The 16356-nt window shown below is 35.8% G+C and overlaps 1 protein-coding gene across 6 annotated transcripts in view; it reads right to left on the bottom strand.

The window, feature by feature from the left end:
• The window catches only part of ST18 (ST18 C2H2C-type zinc finger transcription factor), a 75682-nt gene that overhangs the window by 46014 nt on the left and 13312 nt on the right, over positions 1-16356 (bottom strand). For 3 of the 6 annotated variants that reach the window (XM_062568236.1, XM_062568239.1, XM_062568238.1), the window contains exons 1-2: positions 7210-7223; positions 3748-3944 (exon numbers count right to left, since the gene is read on the bottom strand). In XM_062568236.1, coding sequence (XP_062424220.1) covers positions 3748-3928 — 181 coding nt within the window. In that variant the 5' untranslated portion in view covers positions 3929-3944; positions 7210-7223. Of the gene's footprint in view, positions 1-3747; positions 3945-7209; positions 7224-16356 lie in introns of those variants that run through there. The other 3 variants (XM_062568241.1, XM_062568235.1, XM_062568237.1) reach the window with 3 other exon arrangements.

Below are 16356 nucleotides of genomic sequence, written 5' to 3'. Positions count from 1 at the left end.
CTCCTGGTCACCATTGCAATTGCCACATTAAGTGATAGATCAGGTCATGCACAGGCAAACAGAAATGGTTGTTATGTACAGACTCATAAAGGACTTGTTAAAGACACCACTGAAGTGCATCCTGTCTTTATAAACATCTTTCTTCAGAAGAAAAGCGGCAGTCAGCAGGTAATAGAGGCTGCACGTAGGAGAGGTTGTTGGTGTGGAAGACAATGCGCCTTTTTTATCTCATTTAATTTTTTATAAACATTTCCTCTGACAAGGACACTCAAAAATACATCTCCATCATCTTCCTTTCTGGTAATTATCTCTCTAAAATCAACACTGGTTTGCCAGGATCAAGTAAATATTGCCATAGTAACTAAAAGCATTTTTGGATGAAGGGAAGAATTTAGTCACAACACTAGCCCCTTCAATAATGCTGATTATAGGGTACATTCTTTTGTTGGGATCTATTCAACATAAACTGAAAAATTTAACATTTTACTTCCTAGAAAGGAGGATGAATAAACAAGCACAGACTATTTGATAAGATCTATCTGTCCTCTCCCGGATCAGAAGAACTCCAGGTTTAAATAATAAATTAAGCATAGTCTAAAATGCAAATGAAGTTTCTCTCAATAACACAGTGAGCTATTAAGAAAAAGTGTAAAGGGTTATGATAATTTTAAAGTATTATGAACTACAGAAAACAAATAAAAAGCATTTTCAGTGAATATGTCCAATTCATTGAACTATTCTCTCAATCCACTTAACTACCCACATGTGTACAATAATGATTTATAGACATTATACCTAATTATGCATATTTGGGCTGTGTTAGAGTGCCTAACAAAAGCTCTAGAAAGCAACAATTACCTCTGTTGCTTAGCTACATAGTTTAAAATATTCCTATTAAGTGCAGATTATTGTGGAGGGGAAAAGGGGGACAAAAATGCACATGTGCACCACAATGCATTTCACTTTACTGCTGCCAAACTGTTAGCATTTTGGGTCATTTCCAGTTTACATAATTGTTTGGTTCAACTGTTTGTTATATGTTAAAAGAAAATATTGATTAATTCTTATTCTTCTTCAGAAAATTGGATTCATGCAGGGAGAGGTGGCCTTGTGCACTGTGTATATAAAGTTGTGTTTAAAAAAAAATGTCCGTAAACCTTAGAGCAACTTTTTAGCAGCTAGTTTAGTACCACACACATTGCAGTCTTCTGAATGAAAAAGTATGTCGTCTTTTCACATCTCAGCAAATAAGAATGATGATTTAGCTCTACAACAAACTTTCGTCAAATGACTGCTTGGGTTTTCATTATTTTCTCTCTCGCCATTTAGATAAAAATGCAATCCCATCATCAGGTCCTTTTAAAAGGCAAAGGATTCTAGTTTTAAAAAAGTCTTCTCACCCTTCAAAATAAAATGAAACAAAACAAAACAAAATAAGACAATAGTAATAGGTCTTTAAAATTATTTTTTTCTGGGTAAAAGACTGCCTGAACAAGAAGCAAGATGAAAAATAATATAAATACTATATAACTGAGATGTTTGATACCTGAACCATCAAGATTGATGCTAAAATGATGAGGAACTTTTAAAGGCAATGTTTAAAAATTTGTTGTTGAACCAGTCTTAATGGTTCAGCTGCCTCAGCTTTGCTTTTCACTCCTATGGGCTGGAAATTTCCTTTGGAAATAATCAAAGCTGAGCTTAGTTTACAGTTGCATCAATCCATGAACTGAAGCATTAACACACCAACTGACAAGAATCATGAGTTCACAATAAAATAAGCAATACTACACTAAGAAATTGTAAATAAACCTACATATCCAGACCAGCTATATGCTCTAGATGATAATTGTTTTCAGCTACTTTAATTGGTAAAATTAAAACAAAAGGGTTAGCTTGTATTATCACATATACAAGCAGATCTGGAGAAATCTAATTGGTATCAAATTTAACTTTTCTAAATAAAGTGTTTTTTTTCTTCTAACTGACTGGCTGGGTGTATAGAGGGTTCCCCTATGTTTACATCACTGAATCTGAGCTAACAGTTGGCCTTTTCTTTTGAAAATAAAAAGTTAAATAACTTAGATTCCTCTGAATATCTGCATTTGTTTTACCCCTACACCCAGTAAAGTGCTTTCCTTTCAGTGAGTTCTTTAAGCTGGACAGAGGATAGACACAAGGGAAAGAAAGCACATGACTGAGGGCAGTTCTGGAAGGCCAGACCAGGCTGAATCAATATATAATATATATATTTAAAAAAAAAAAAAAAAAAAAAAAAAAAAAAAAAAAAAAGCTAAAATTTACAGATTTACGAAAAGGTGCAAGAATTCTTTCTCAAACAAATTTTCTCAATATTTGTGATGTTAGGAGATACAAATATTCCTTGTAGGCCATTGAAAACCATGGTGCTCTTTGCTTGATGAATTTGGCTTAGCAATATCATCCAGAAGACACAGACATCGGGTATCACATTGTTAATTGGCATTCTGCTTGATGAGGCAGCTCCCTTCTAGTCTTCATACTGATAGGATCTGGACACCTGTGGGAGAGTCCTTCTAGAAGACTCACAAGTGAGCACTGGCTCAAATATTTGCTCTATGGGAACAACACAAAGCCCATCACTGATTTCAACAGAGCCAGATTCGGCTTCTTAATCTGAAAGACAGGCTTTGTAATTCATCTGTTTTATGGTATTCATACATATAACGCATATGAAAAAGATTTTAAAGGAAATTCTTTTTAGAGTAGATAAAGATACAAATCCCTAATATTAGATTTTGCTTCCTTTTAAAGTATTGGAAAAGTTGGTTCAAGGAACTTATAATGGGAGTTGAAAATAAATTACCTTTAAACACCTGTAATAACCAATTTTAGCAACTGAGTGCAATATACGTTCCTATCAGTTTTCATAGCACCTGTGATTACAAATTTCCCAGTGCCAGATCATCTTCCTTTTAGCTTGGCTTCATGATCTAATGCTGAATCTTCCATTTAAAACAAATGCAGCTTGTATGCCACTGATTTCTCCTCATTTGCCTGATTAACAATTGGCGCAGGACTTCTTAAGCAATTATGTGATGGCCCATATAATTTGATATTTGTTATTCATCCTGAATATATATAATGTTTGTTTGTAAACATATATTACATATATTACAAAGAAAGAGCAATAAAGACATACTGTAGCTATATCTTTCTGTCTCCCCTGGCCTCTTCCATATTTTTCGGCACACACATTGTAGAACTCTCTATAAATTGTTGGATATGTTTGGCTTAGCAGAGCTGGAATAACAAGTATAAAAGTGCTGAGTCTAATAATTGTGTTAAATAGAACACACGTAGCAGTCACATGCATGAAATTGCTTTGCTAAATGTTAAAGTCAACAATGTTTTGCTAAGCAGTTTGTTTTTTCTTCATAAGAGCTCTATATATTCCAGTGAAAATCTACTTTTCATAAATGTGTTTTTCTTGGTGGTGGGCTTAACCTTGTTCTTTGACAGAGCTAGCAAAGAAGCAGATGCTGCTCCATATATGACATGCGGTAGCGGATGTCTGTCTCTGTGACCTACAAAGCAATTACTAGACCCCATGATTTACTGTACAAAATAATTTGATGTATGATACTTATACCAAGACAGTAATGCACCCTTCCAAACCTGTTAAAAGCCAAACGCGTTCTACACCCTTTCTGAAAATACAGTGCTTCGTTTCTGTGGAATTCACATTCAAACCAAGCCACACTGCACAGCTACCTGGTGTTGAACTGCTTTCAAGGACATTGATATCTTCCTGTAAATCTGTCCTGTCTTCATTTTCTTCTTTGCATTCCAAACTGGGGCTGTAATGGCGGGGTTTCATTAAGAGGGATTTTCTTTTGTTGACTGGAACGCCTGAAAGCTGCTCTTCAGCTTTCCTCTTCTTAGCCATAGAGCATTTGTAGGCACTGAAATGATCAAGAAATGGGTGATGATGGAGAAAAAAGTGGGAGAAGTGATGGGAAAATTATTAAACAAACAGCACCATTCTCTATTTTAATTTCAAGCAGAGAAGTGAAGAATGACAAAATACTACTTTACTTGCAGTTTTCGCTAGTTGTGTTTAGTGGATGTTTAGTTTTAGCTCATGTATTCAAAGTTCAGGGCACAGGCAATCTACTGTACTGTACTGTTCTTTTTTTGTTTGTTTGTTTTTTTTTTTTTTTTTTTTTCCACTGCTGCCAAAGTGTGTTTGGGGGAAGGGGAATGGGAGGGGGAAAGACAAAACCAAAACACCCATAACCCAACATCCTTAATCCTAAGTAAGCATATGTTAATCTAAGCTCTGTTCTACAGTAAAATAGATACAGCCAGGAAAGGATGAAGAAAGATTTAGACTGGGCAGATAATCCAGAGAAACAGCTAATGTGAAAAACATACCACCAGTTACACTATGACCTTCCGAACCTTTAGCTCCGTTATCTTTCCATTAGTATGGAAACTTGCTTGTCTCCTTTATGTTGCTGATCACAGGGGTTTTGCTTGTTTATTTTTGCTATGATCCCCTACCTTTGCGTGATCCAATGTTCAGTTTTATTACCTTCGAGATTAATTAAAAAGAGCCATGCTGAATTGGGGTAAGGGGGAAAGGACATCATAAATTTTATACAATTATTGACAAATTTTGTCTTTGTACGTTTGACACAGTCATGAGCTACCATTCAGGCTACGCCAGGCTCCCCTCTCTGTTACACTGGATGATACTTGCCTGTGTTAATGGAATTGCAGCAGTATCTCAGAATATGCCCATTTCTTGTTATATCTACGTTCGTAGATTGCGTCTGCTTAGGTATTTTTTATTGATGCTTTGTGCTTTATTATAATGGTGTGTTTCTGAACTGCCTTCCCTGTCATTTGCATAGACACAAGAATGGCAATGCTGATTATTATAACGTTATGCTTGGGGGGCGACACAAAAAAAGTAGACTTTGACTGAACAGCTATTGTGCATGACCAGGAAATACAATACTTATTAGCTTTGGTTATTTGGTCATTTTGGTCATAAAAAGTGATTTTTTTTTCACTCCTCTACTCTGGGTCAGGTGTTTAAACTTCCACATATTTACATAAGTTGAAAATCCAATTATGTATTGTGAATGAAATTCTTAGTCACTGTACACAGTTCAACAACACAAAATGTATATGAAACACACTGCCCCTTCGCAATGTTTTGCAATACGGATTCCTATTTTAGTATCATGCCCGTGTGATGGTATCATTTTATTAACTTTAGTCATAAATGTCTGATTTAAGCTCTTCTCAGAGAAGAGAAGAGGAGGAAAGAGAGAGGTTCCTCCAGAAGGCAATTCATCCCATTTGAAACTAGGTACATTAGATAAAGAGGATGAATCATTCCCCTGGAAAGGTCTTGACCAGTCTAGATGCCTAGTTTTCAGGTGAGTGACACAACAAGAGATCATTGCCTCTTAAAGAAGATTTCTCACAGATTCCATATACTTTCAGCTCCTCTGAGATCCACATATTGATCTGCATATCAATTACTTCTGCAGCTAAAGTCTTTGCCAGTAATAAAGCTTTTGACCTGTAAAATATACAGGTGTTACATCATATGACATCTCGCTAAAGAGGTCTGAATCTTTAAGCCCCTTCCCCGTTCCTCTTTTTACTTTTTGCATAACTGATTTCGTTGTGCATATTGTTCTCTCATACATAATATTCTAAGAAATGTATGTAGTTCAAATAATAGTGCTCATATTATATCTGTCAGAGATGAAAAAACTACATATATGAATCTGTGTAATCCACTCAATGGTTTCTCAACCTTAGGCCTCCAGGGTGCATTACAAATCTACATGATGCCCTTAGGTGCTGGATTTTGCATTTGGCTCAATGACTTAGCTGCAAGATTTTCAAAAAATCCATGTATGCAGACAGCTCCTATTGGTTACACATATTACAAGCTCAACAGCATAAATTAATCCTTCCAAGGTATCTTATGTGCACTAAATTGGCTCAGGTTCTGATTGTTTTGGATGAAAGCATATGACTAACTTGAGCTTTTTGTTTAAAAAAATACCCATTTTTGGCTAAGCACCTTTTTGGCAATTCATCATTGCAAACATGAAGGACATGGAAATATGAAGATCTGCAGTTTGGAGGAATGTTAAAATCCTACCATATGCATCATAAACACAGTGGATATTCTTGATCTTCTAAAACCTAAAATGCTACGGGCATCAGCAATACTGGACGCTAACCACCTGCTGTAGTTGAATATATTATGGTTTCTCTGTTATTTCTCAGTTTTTGAGTACAGAATAGCACAAGTATCATATTAAAAGTCAGAATCACAATCCAACAAGTATCCTCTTGGAAATGATGTCATATAACAAGCAGACTTCAGGGACGGATGTAGTGGATATGCATATGCATAATTTCTTCCTAAGGAAGTACAAGTTTCTTAATTCGTATTTGAGAATAGCAGTTCATACCATTCATGTTGTTATAGACAAATTGTACAACTGGCAAATGTTTGAAAAACCTTTCACATAGTTGTTTTATCAACCAAAGCCATCACTAGGTTTGTTTTCAAATCTTTTTCGTTTATTTGTCAAATTTCAAATTTACCTCCAGTAGTTATTGTGAGAGTATTTAGGAACAGATGAATTTCCAGTGTTTAATTTCCTTTCAACAAAGCTACAGCTGTTTCTTATACAAGCATAATTAATAGATTTTTAGAATAGGAGATCTGATTAGATCATCTAGTATGACATAGTTCACAGAACTTCACCTAGTTCTTCATATATACCTATGTAACTTACCTAACTTGTCTGGCTGTAATCTATCTTCCAGTCAAGTTAGGGAAAAACATGGTAAGATTGCTGCTGTACACTTGTTCACTGAGTACAATCTTTTTCTAGTAACTCAGTGTTACAAGCCCACCACTGTGGGAAGGCACAACAGTGTTTAAACACACAGATGTTTCACCAAAACCCTAGAAGATAACCCAACTCAGATGTTAGCAGACCACAGTCAAGATGAGTGCCAGGGGCACTGCTGCCACCTGCCACCTGCAGTTATGTGCTGGGAAATGAGAGCATGAGAATCCCACTTGACTATAACTACCATGATCTGGCAGGAGGAGAGATGCAGCTTTGATTTATGCTGCTCACACGACTCCATAGTCCCCTGTGTATTTGGTTGGATCACAGCAGAGCAACTTTCTGAAGCAGATATACCACTTCAGGATCTGTTTGAGTCAAATTTCCAGACTCAGTTTTGCTCTTGCGGTTATGCAGTTGTTAATCAAAAGCTGCCTCACCAATGTCACTGACCAGGAGGCCTAAAAACCTGCCTGGAAACACACTGCTAGTATTACATGATTTCTTCTTTAGGAACAAGAACAGCACACACTAGCTTGTCTTATGCATAGGTATACGTATAGTCACGTATTTTGTATATAAGTAGCCACTCACTTGTTTTCTATATAGTTCCCATCACTTTAAAGTTAGTGAATGTTTGAGACTTAGATTTCCTTAAACTTATTCCTGATACCTTCCACTCTGATTCTGGGAGCACGAAAAACCACGGTTGTTGCTTCTTCCCTAGCAAGTGCAAATTGCTTTCCATAGGCCAGGAAAAGATTTTTAACTCCAACAACATATGCTCTTGTTTTTGCTGGTGACTTCCTAAACTTCTATTTTAAACTTCTGATTTTGAATTTTAGCTGGAATCTATCAGTTTACCAGTTTAAGCATCTGCCAAGTAGCTACTCCCTTTCTTTTCTACATTCTAGTGCTTAAAAGTAAAAATGAAAATAAAATCAGAAGAAACCAACTTCACGAATGTTAGCATTTTCAAGTATTTAAAGTGACTTGTTCAGTATTTGATAATGACTGGGAATCTAACGACTTTAAAAAGAGTATATTTATGCCTTTGTAACACTCATGACACGTTGATATCTTTGTCTTAAAAAGTTTCTATTTCTCTCTTCTGCTTATGTACGTTCATACACACACACACACACACACACACACACACACACACACACTAGCAGGGATTTGTCAAGCTGTAGTTTGTCAAATGGTAAACCTATAATTTAGCTTCTCTATTACTCATCTCATAAATTCAACATCTAATAGTTTTGTTGCTATTTATCAATGGCCTGCTTGTTGTCATGGAACACTGATTCAGCTGTCAAGGTTATTTGGTAATCTGAGGCTCATAAAACAGGAGAAGCTCTTTTTGTTATGAACTCAAAGCCAATACATGCTTTTTCCCAATTTAACTGTACTTAAATTTTATGAATAATAAATCAGTTTAATACTATCTATAATGAGCAAATTTTTTATTATTATTATTGTTTTAGTCAATGACTCAGCTACCAAAACCAATCTTGGGTCAGTTATAATAGTGTGAGCCAAGAGGTTAACATATAAGACATGTAAGACATAGTTGCATGTGTTCAAAAAAATCCATGTTAAACAATCGCTTTTTAGAATTTATTGGGGTCTTCTCTCTACTTTCTTTCTGTCCAGAACATGTCTTAGATGATGTGGGCAGACACTGGTAGTGTACAGGTGGAACGGTAGGCTATTCCCCCCCCCCCCCCCAAAGAGCAATGTCTCAGAGGAAAGAGAGGGGTGACTAGAGTGATTTTAAGCAATCCTAATGATATTTAACTTTTCTCATTACTGAAAACTGTCATGTCCATCTTTTATGCAATGAGGACATCTATGCGATATGTTTGTCAAGCCTTTAACCTGACCTTTAAACATTTTGTAACCAGCAAGGGTTTTTGTCATTAATCTGTTGGCAAGACTTGCAGATCTTGGGGGGATTTTTTTTCTTATTCCTGCAGGCTGGTAAAGCAGGATAGCAGAGTTAAGAATTACCATATTGGGTAAAACCTAGGGTATGGTTAGCCTGACAACTGGTGCTCATCAATGCCTGTAATGGATGTCAAGTGAAATAATAAGAACAGAACACACTGCATCTCACACACACTCCTCTGCTTCAGAAGAGAAAATAAATATCCCTGAATATGAAGGCATTTACACTTATTTAATTATCAAATTATCTAATGGAAATCTGTGCAAGAATAATTAGTAGAACTTTTTAGTTTGTAGAGAAAATAATTTTAAATTCTTAGCCTGAATTCCCCTCTGACTGTTCACTTAACTACACCACAGGATAAAACAGACTCTAGAATTATAATGAAAGGAGGTATCTTCTGATCTTCAGAAACACTTAACTTCAGACCAGTAGTTAAAAGGAGAAGGTTAGTGCAAATGCTGTTTATAGTGTGAGTAAAAATGTTGCCAGCCACTTTAGGCCTTGCTCAAGTTTTGTTTACGAACTTGGAGATGATCTAGGACACTTTGGAAGTCAAATGCTACTTTTTTTCTTACAAGAGGGCAAAGCTGACAGTCAAAGATGCAGGGACACTCATCCCTCACAAAGGAACCAGTACCTTAGAGATTCTGCCATGACTGGATTTCCTACTCGGAATTTTAGGATTGTAACGATTCAGAAGTACTGAGAAGGAACACAAGTTCTGAATGTCTCCCCAGCTTAGTCCTCTTCTATGTGTGTCTGTTGTTCGTCTGAAAAACAGACACAACTGGATTCTGACTGACTATCTAGTGCAACATCTCTCCAGGGTTTTGGCTACAGCTGTATGTGTGCAATACCCCAAAACTCACGCAAAAATCCTGAGCTCTCCATACTGTGATGATGAACAGGAGCAATTATTAGCACTGGATACAGAAAGGGGGGCGATCTGCTCCTAGACCCCGTCACAGGACAGTTGAAAGGACATTGATTTTATTGTTTACATAAGCCAACAACGCTGAAGGTGCATGAAAGGAGCTGCAATATCAGAATACAGAGAAACAGAGTGGGGAGTCTGATCGGGGCGATTGAAAATCCATTTAAGTACTATTAATTAGAGCAACTTTAGATTGACAACAGAAGTTGGTGGGAAGGGGGAGAGTAAATATAACTCAATTGTTTACATTGCCTTCAGATTAAGATGGTGGGATTTATGTTCTGTTTCCTTAAGTAACCTTCACTGTTTGTAAAGCGTGTGTGTAAATTTTATAGCTCAGTGGAATTGAGACTGATAGTGTTATCAGCCTACGTTGCTGTCAACAGTGAGAAGAGACATAAAGACGGCATTAATATATGGTCTCCTCATAGAGAGAAGTTGGAATCGCTGCAGAAAGAGTAAAAATCCACAGCATCAGTCAGATTTGCAAGAACTCTTTAGGATTCAAAGACAAGGCTAGTGTTTCCAATTCCATGAAATTACTTACTGAATATGAAAGAATACATATATCCTGACTATATTCAAAGATGAATCCTAGATTCAGAAAACCACTCTTAAAAAACATGGATTAGTCATAGATTTTATAAATAGAGAATATCATTTTATAAATGAAGAAAGTAAGTTGCATCACTTCTGGCCATGAATATTGAAATATAAAATATACAAGGTTCATGTTCTTCAAAAAAATAACAGCAAAATAATTCTTCCATTTACTATATTCCATACTAAAATCCTTACAGGTGCTAAAAGCAAAACTATCTATAGTTTCTCAGAGGACATAAACAAAATTATTTATTTATTGAACTTTTGGTCAACATACTTTTTTTTTTCTTTTTTTTTTTTTTTTTTTTTTTAGGAAGCTACTTGATTAGATTCTTTTCATCACAAGAGAAGACTCCAGTGACTTCCTCTCATCTCTTTACCTTTCAAATTTCAGTCCTACAAAAACCTGTAAGGTTTACAAACACCTTGTTGTCTGCATTATGGGCTACATATATTCTTGGGATTTCTACAGCACTGCATTCTGATGCACCACCCTGAAAGACACTTCCCAGTTCCAAACCGTGTTTTACTCAGTGGAATATGAAAGCACACTTACAGATATTTTGCATACTGCTGGAGAATTTCTCCCTGAATAGTGCAACATGTTGGTGCACAGGTTAAATGAAATGACCACTTTATCTAGCCAAAGAAGTCAAAATGAGAAAGAAGATTTCTGATATGGAGGGAGGAGAGGAATTTCATGTGTCCATAAAAAACTGCTTGATTTGCAAGGTATAGATGACAGCACATCGACTATCTGAAGAACCTCAAGGAATAGGAATGTGCAACTGAAAAAATTGTAGTCCAGAGACAACTGTTCATTGATAGCCTAAGACTGAGTTAAACACTAAAAAGACGTACATTACATTACATTACATACTCTTAAATAATTCTTATTAGAAATATTGAAATATATCCAAATATTATGCCAGGGAAAACTTATGGCTTTATGTGAAAATGTTAAAAAAGAGATCATTTATTAACAGGACTTCGATGTAAGGTTTTACAGATTAATTTTTTCAGGGTAGTACTAGAAAGGACCACTTATTTCTCATCAGTGAGAAAAAAGCTGAACAAGTATCTGCCCTGGTTGCTAGTATGGAGTCAAAGTTATTCACATTTTCAGTTATTCAAAATAACATTTACATTTTCTTGTATTTTGTAAAGTAGACCTAACCACAGTAGCTTTTAAACAGTCTGCAACATTTGGATTCCATGGCTGAGTGTGGGATATTTCACGTATTCACCCTAGATTATGCGAAAAAAATCAAGTTTCATCTGAAAATAGCTCCAACTGAGAATTCCTGTAAAATCATTTGAGAAAGAATTTGTCACTTAAAAGTCATTTTCTTCCATCAACATTTTAAAGTATTAAAATGAGAAGAACTTACATTGATAAACTGTGTGAGGAAAAATCACTCTCAGTTTAGACTTGGTAAGTTGATGTCACCATGGCAGTGACAGAAGCTCAGAACTAGTAGGATTTACTCCAACGATAATTAAAGAAAATATGAATGCTTCCCATTTTTCAGTATCTCAGACAACGCAATAAATGCATTTCATGTCTTCTGTTTCTGATAAACCCATACACTTGGTTTACGAGTTGTATCTGTGTAAAGGAGAGGGCTTGTTCCTGCGCATTGCAGCAATCATTCTAGGGTTAAAGGACCTTCTACAAATAGAAAAGGTTGCTGCCATACATGGCCAATGCTCTTACTCTAAAATGTCAGAGTTGTGAGGAGTTCAATCCAGGGTTGAACCAAGATGAAAGGAATGCACATAAAGTATAGATGGGAGAAAGATAAAAGGGAAATTCATATTTATGAACACTAATATGGAGTAAAATAAGCTCAGTAACTTGGGGGTATTAAAGTGTCTGTCTATATAAACAAATGAAAGGTTTAGGTAGGAAAAAGTATCAGAACTGGACAGATAATAATGTAGAGAAAATATGCTATCGTAACAAAGCTGGCTGGAGCTATATATTGAAAGATGTATTTGATTTAAAAAAGACAGAGAAGAAAAGCAAAGAAGCTGCCATAATGTTGTTGGTGAAAGAGGATTTATCAGCTCCCATAAGAGACTGGGGAGAAATGGGTAAAGGTGTTGTGTCGTTATATTCTGAGCTTGGAGATGTTTCAAACAGTAAACTAAATGTTATAGGCCACCTGACCAAAAAGAATAACTGGACTGTGAAATGATTGAGCAAATAAAAGAAGCATCTAAAAAGAGCAGAGTAAGTCAGCGATAACACAGGAAAAGGAATGGTGAAAAAGTTATGGTGAAATCCACCCACTCCTCAAGCTCACTGTGGACCCTGAGGTAAAAGGCAATCATTTCAGACTGCAATAGTTACATTTGGATTAGAGCATGCTCATTATGCTCATGACATGACTCTTTTCCTTTAAGTGTTTTTTTTTTTTTTTTTTTTTTTTTTTTTTTTAATTTAGTTTGCTATTACAACAGGATTCCCCCACAGGAAATGTAAGTCAGAGCAGGACAGCACAGATTTAAATTCTCTTCTCCTTTCTGTTTTTCTCATTTCTGTTCAAGAGCTTGGAGGATCATAAGGATACTCAGATTATATATAAAATAATGTATATAAATGCCCTAATTGGAATACTAAGTTAATGAAAGTGATGGTCTTTCTCTGGTTGTTATTCCTATAAAATAGGAATATATATATAGGAGATATATATAAATATATATATAAACATATATGTTTTGATGTTAAAGTCCTATAAATACAGACCAAGAATTCTAAATGAGTAAAGTTGTAAATCTGGACCCTTTTCTGACGGTGAAGGCATTTTCAGTGAAAGCCAGCCTGAAGGAAAATTAGTTTTTATTGCCTGGAGCTCAACAAATTCTTAAATTCAGTGATATGAATGAATGTCCAAGAGTTGGGCCAAATTCAGTCACTTTAGTCCCCTTTTCATTCAATCTCTCATTCTGTCTGGGTTCAGTAGGTCAACAAAGTCCAGTGAGACCCTAGCCAGGAATTTGGCTTAGAATGGATTAAGTTTCTATGCAGAACGACAGTTCATCCGCAAAGTCTTTGGAAAAAGAAAGCCTTGCACGTAAATGGTCAGCCTGCTGACCCCAACAAATGCTTAAATAAATAATAAAAAAAAGTCATACTTGCAAAAACAGTCTCGCTATACATGATGTAAAAGGAAAATAAGATGCTTTATTTCTTTTTGTTTGCTTCCCAACAGACAAGGGGACTGTAAGCAACACGCTGTCAGATCCCAGTATATCCTTCCATGTAGAAGGAGATCCCAGGGCTGTATTCTTTTCCTTTCCTTGCTATCTCCAGGCTGTCCACAGTCTGTTTTGGCTTGCTTTTGCCTGGCTGCATCCACCCTTGATATCAGTCAGACACAGCCGTCAAGCCAGCCGTAATATTTAACTCACGGTCGGCATATATGAGGCAGAAGTCACCGGTTGGCATTACAGTTCTCCACAGAGAAAAGATCAGCCATAAGAGGAAAAAGCATCTGGGGCTATAATGTTCTGATGCATTCTGTCACCCAGCAGAAGGTATTATGCATATGCAACTCTAAATGACTGTGTAGGATTGGGATAATAATATTTACTGTGCTGATGAACACAGAAGTTGTGATGGGGAAAGATAATGACTCTTGGGGAACAGATGAAAAAGCAATGATAGAATGAAAAGTATGGAATACATTAAGTAATGGAAAATTTTTAGTTCAAGAGGTTCAGGAAGGAACATTATAAGATGCAACAAGCTGTCAGGTACAAAAAAAATCTGAAAATAGCTATCTGCCAGTCTAGCAGACATAATTAAAGTGATGTGGATTGGCACATATTATGAAACTAATTGTTAACAGAAAAACATACATTGAGAATAATTAATCATTACTTTTTTATATTAAATTGAGACTTCAAGGAGAAAACCTGTAAAACCACAGCCAGATAAAATACATTGATGGGGGAAAAAAGACATTGAGGTTGCAGGTGTTATTTAGAAAAGAACATAGCACACATTAAGAGAAGCCTATAATATGTCAGCAACTTATCTAATGCCTTAGTTATTTAAGAAAGATATTAATATCACCTATAAAAAATAAACACAGTTGCACATAAAGAATCAACTAAAATAAACTAAAATGGAAATCTACACATAAAATACAGATTTTAAATGTTCTAAATAAATCCAGAAGAAAAAGCTATAGGTCACAGTGCTTAGACTAAAAGGTTCTAATATATGCAGGAATTAGGCAAATGATACATTATAATTAACAACTCCAGCCACTGTTGTCTCAAAACCAATGTAAGATACAAATCCCTTTCCAACTATCTTAATGGTTATTTGGAATAGTTCCCTAAATAGCTAGGTCAACTATTAACCTCAGGGTTACCTGCAAAATATTAAAGTCATTATTTTTGATCACGTAGAACCATATGGTACTATTTCTCCTTGCTGAAATAACGATAACATTTTTAAGAATGGCTGTTCATATAATCACTTAAAATTTCATTCAGGGAATGACATTTCAATTGAAAAAAATGTTTTATTTGATATTCATTATAGAGCAATTCCAAACATTTTATGCAAACAGAAACCCACTCACATGAATGTTTGAAGGCAGAAAGCTTGAGGTGGAAAATGTTTGAATTTTGAATTCCTTTCTATGTTTATTTGTTTTTCAGTTACTGTTTTAGTGATATATTTTTACAATATTGAAGATATTGAACAATTTGTTTCTGAAGTATGAAAGTACGTGGGACTACAAAAAAGGCAAAAGCTTTGAGTCCAGAAACTCATCAGAGCACTGAAAAGGGAAGAGGAGAGGAAGAGCGAAGGACAGGAGAAGGAGAGGGAAACGAAGAGAAGAGATGTCAGTACTGTAGATTTCACAGTTTGATGGCTAAAGAGGAACTAGAAGATGAAGAAGGAAACAAGGGAGAATTTTAGACATGACAGTCCCATAACCTTGACTGCAGTTACAACTTATGTTTATGCTTGGTTTATTAGTCATGAAGAGAGTGGTTGACATACAAGATGTCATAATAAAGACAGCTGAATTTCAGTACTATTATTTTACTAGCTCTGCGACCAGTATATGCTTACCTCTGCCTCACCCTGTGCCACATACTGACTGTTCAGGGTTTGTTTATGCTTGACTGTTCAGTATTTTCTATCAAACATCAATTTGAAAAGGATTTTTTCCTTAGTAGAAAACAGGTTTTCACAGATTCCTTGAGGAAAGTACTGACTAGCACGCTAGCCTGAATTCCTAAAGAATCTAGCAGCACTGTCAAGAAGCTTTGATTATACCAGAAGCCATGGCATAAGAAGAAGAAGCTGAATATTTTTAAAGTCCTATAATCATTTTAATTTCTGCAATGACTAAGACAGGGAGGAAGTTTCCTTCCCTAGCTAAAGAGCAAATAAAAGATAACTCTTGATGTTCTGATCCCCAAAAGTGAAGTAGAGGCTCTTAAGATACATGCCTATTCTTTAATTCAAGGTCAGTTATCAAAAAAAAATTACCATGATATAGATCTTTATTTCAGATGAAATGCCTAATCTAGATGCATCATGAAGAAATATTTGAATGACAAGTTAGCACGGCTCTGTCCCAGCCAGTTACAATCACAGGCAACACTGGTAAGCCCTGCTGGGAATGTATGCTTTCAAGAACCAATTTTCAATTGCAGGAAAGACTTTTTTCAAACTCAAACTTACCTATCTGATTTCTTAAACAAATCAGGATAAACACCCCGACAGCTGATACAGCTCTGTAGAATCTGACCATCTTCATTTTGAATTTACTACTAAGTCCACATGCATTCAAGGACATCCTCTGTTTCTGTAAAGCACATTAGAAACTATGGAGGTCTCACACTCTATGTCAGTGGGAGATAGATGGGTCTCCAGGAAACTTACGAGTCCACTTCAGTTCTTCTCCAACCATGCTTACTCTGTATCACACAAGTGTGCCTTCTCCTAGGAG

The sequence above is a fragment of the Rhea pennata genome, chromosome 2 (assembly GCF_028389875.1).
Source record: "Rhea pennata isolate bPtePen1 chromosome 2, bPtePen1.pri, whole genome shotgun sequence".
Classification (NCBI taxonomy): Eukaryota; Metazoa; Chordata; class Aves; order Rheiformes; family Rheidae; genus Rhea; species Rhea pennata.
The sequence above is the reverse complement of the archived record's forward strand: the minus strand, read 5'-3'. Positions and strand labels throughout refer to the sequence as shown.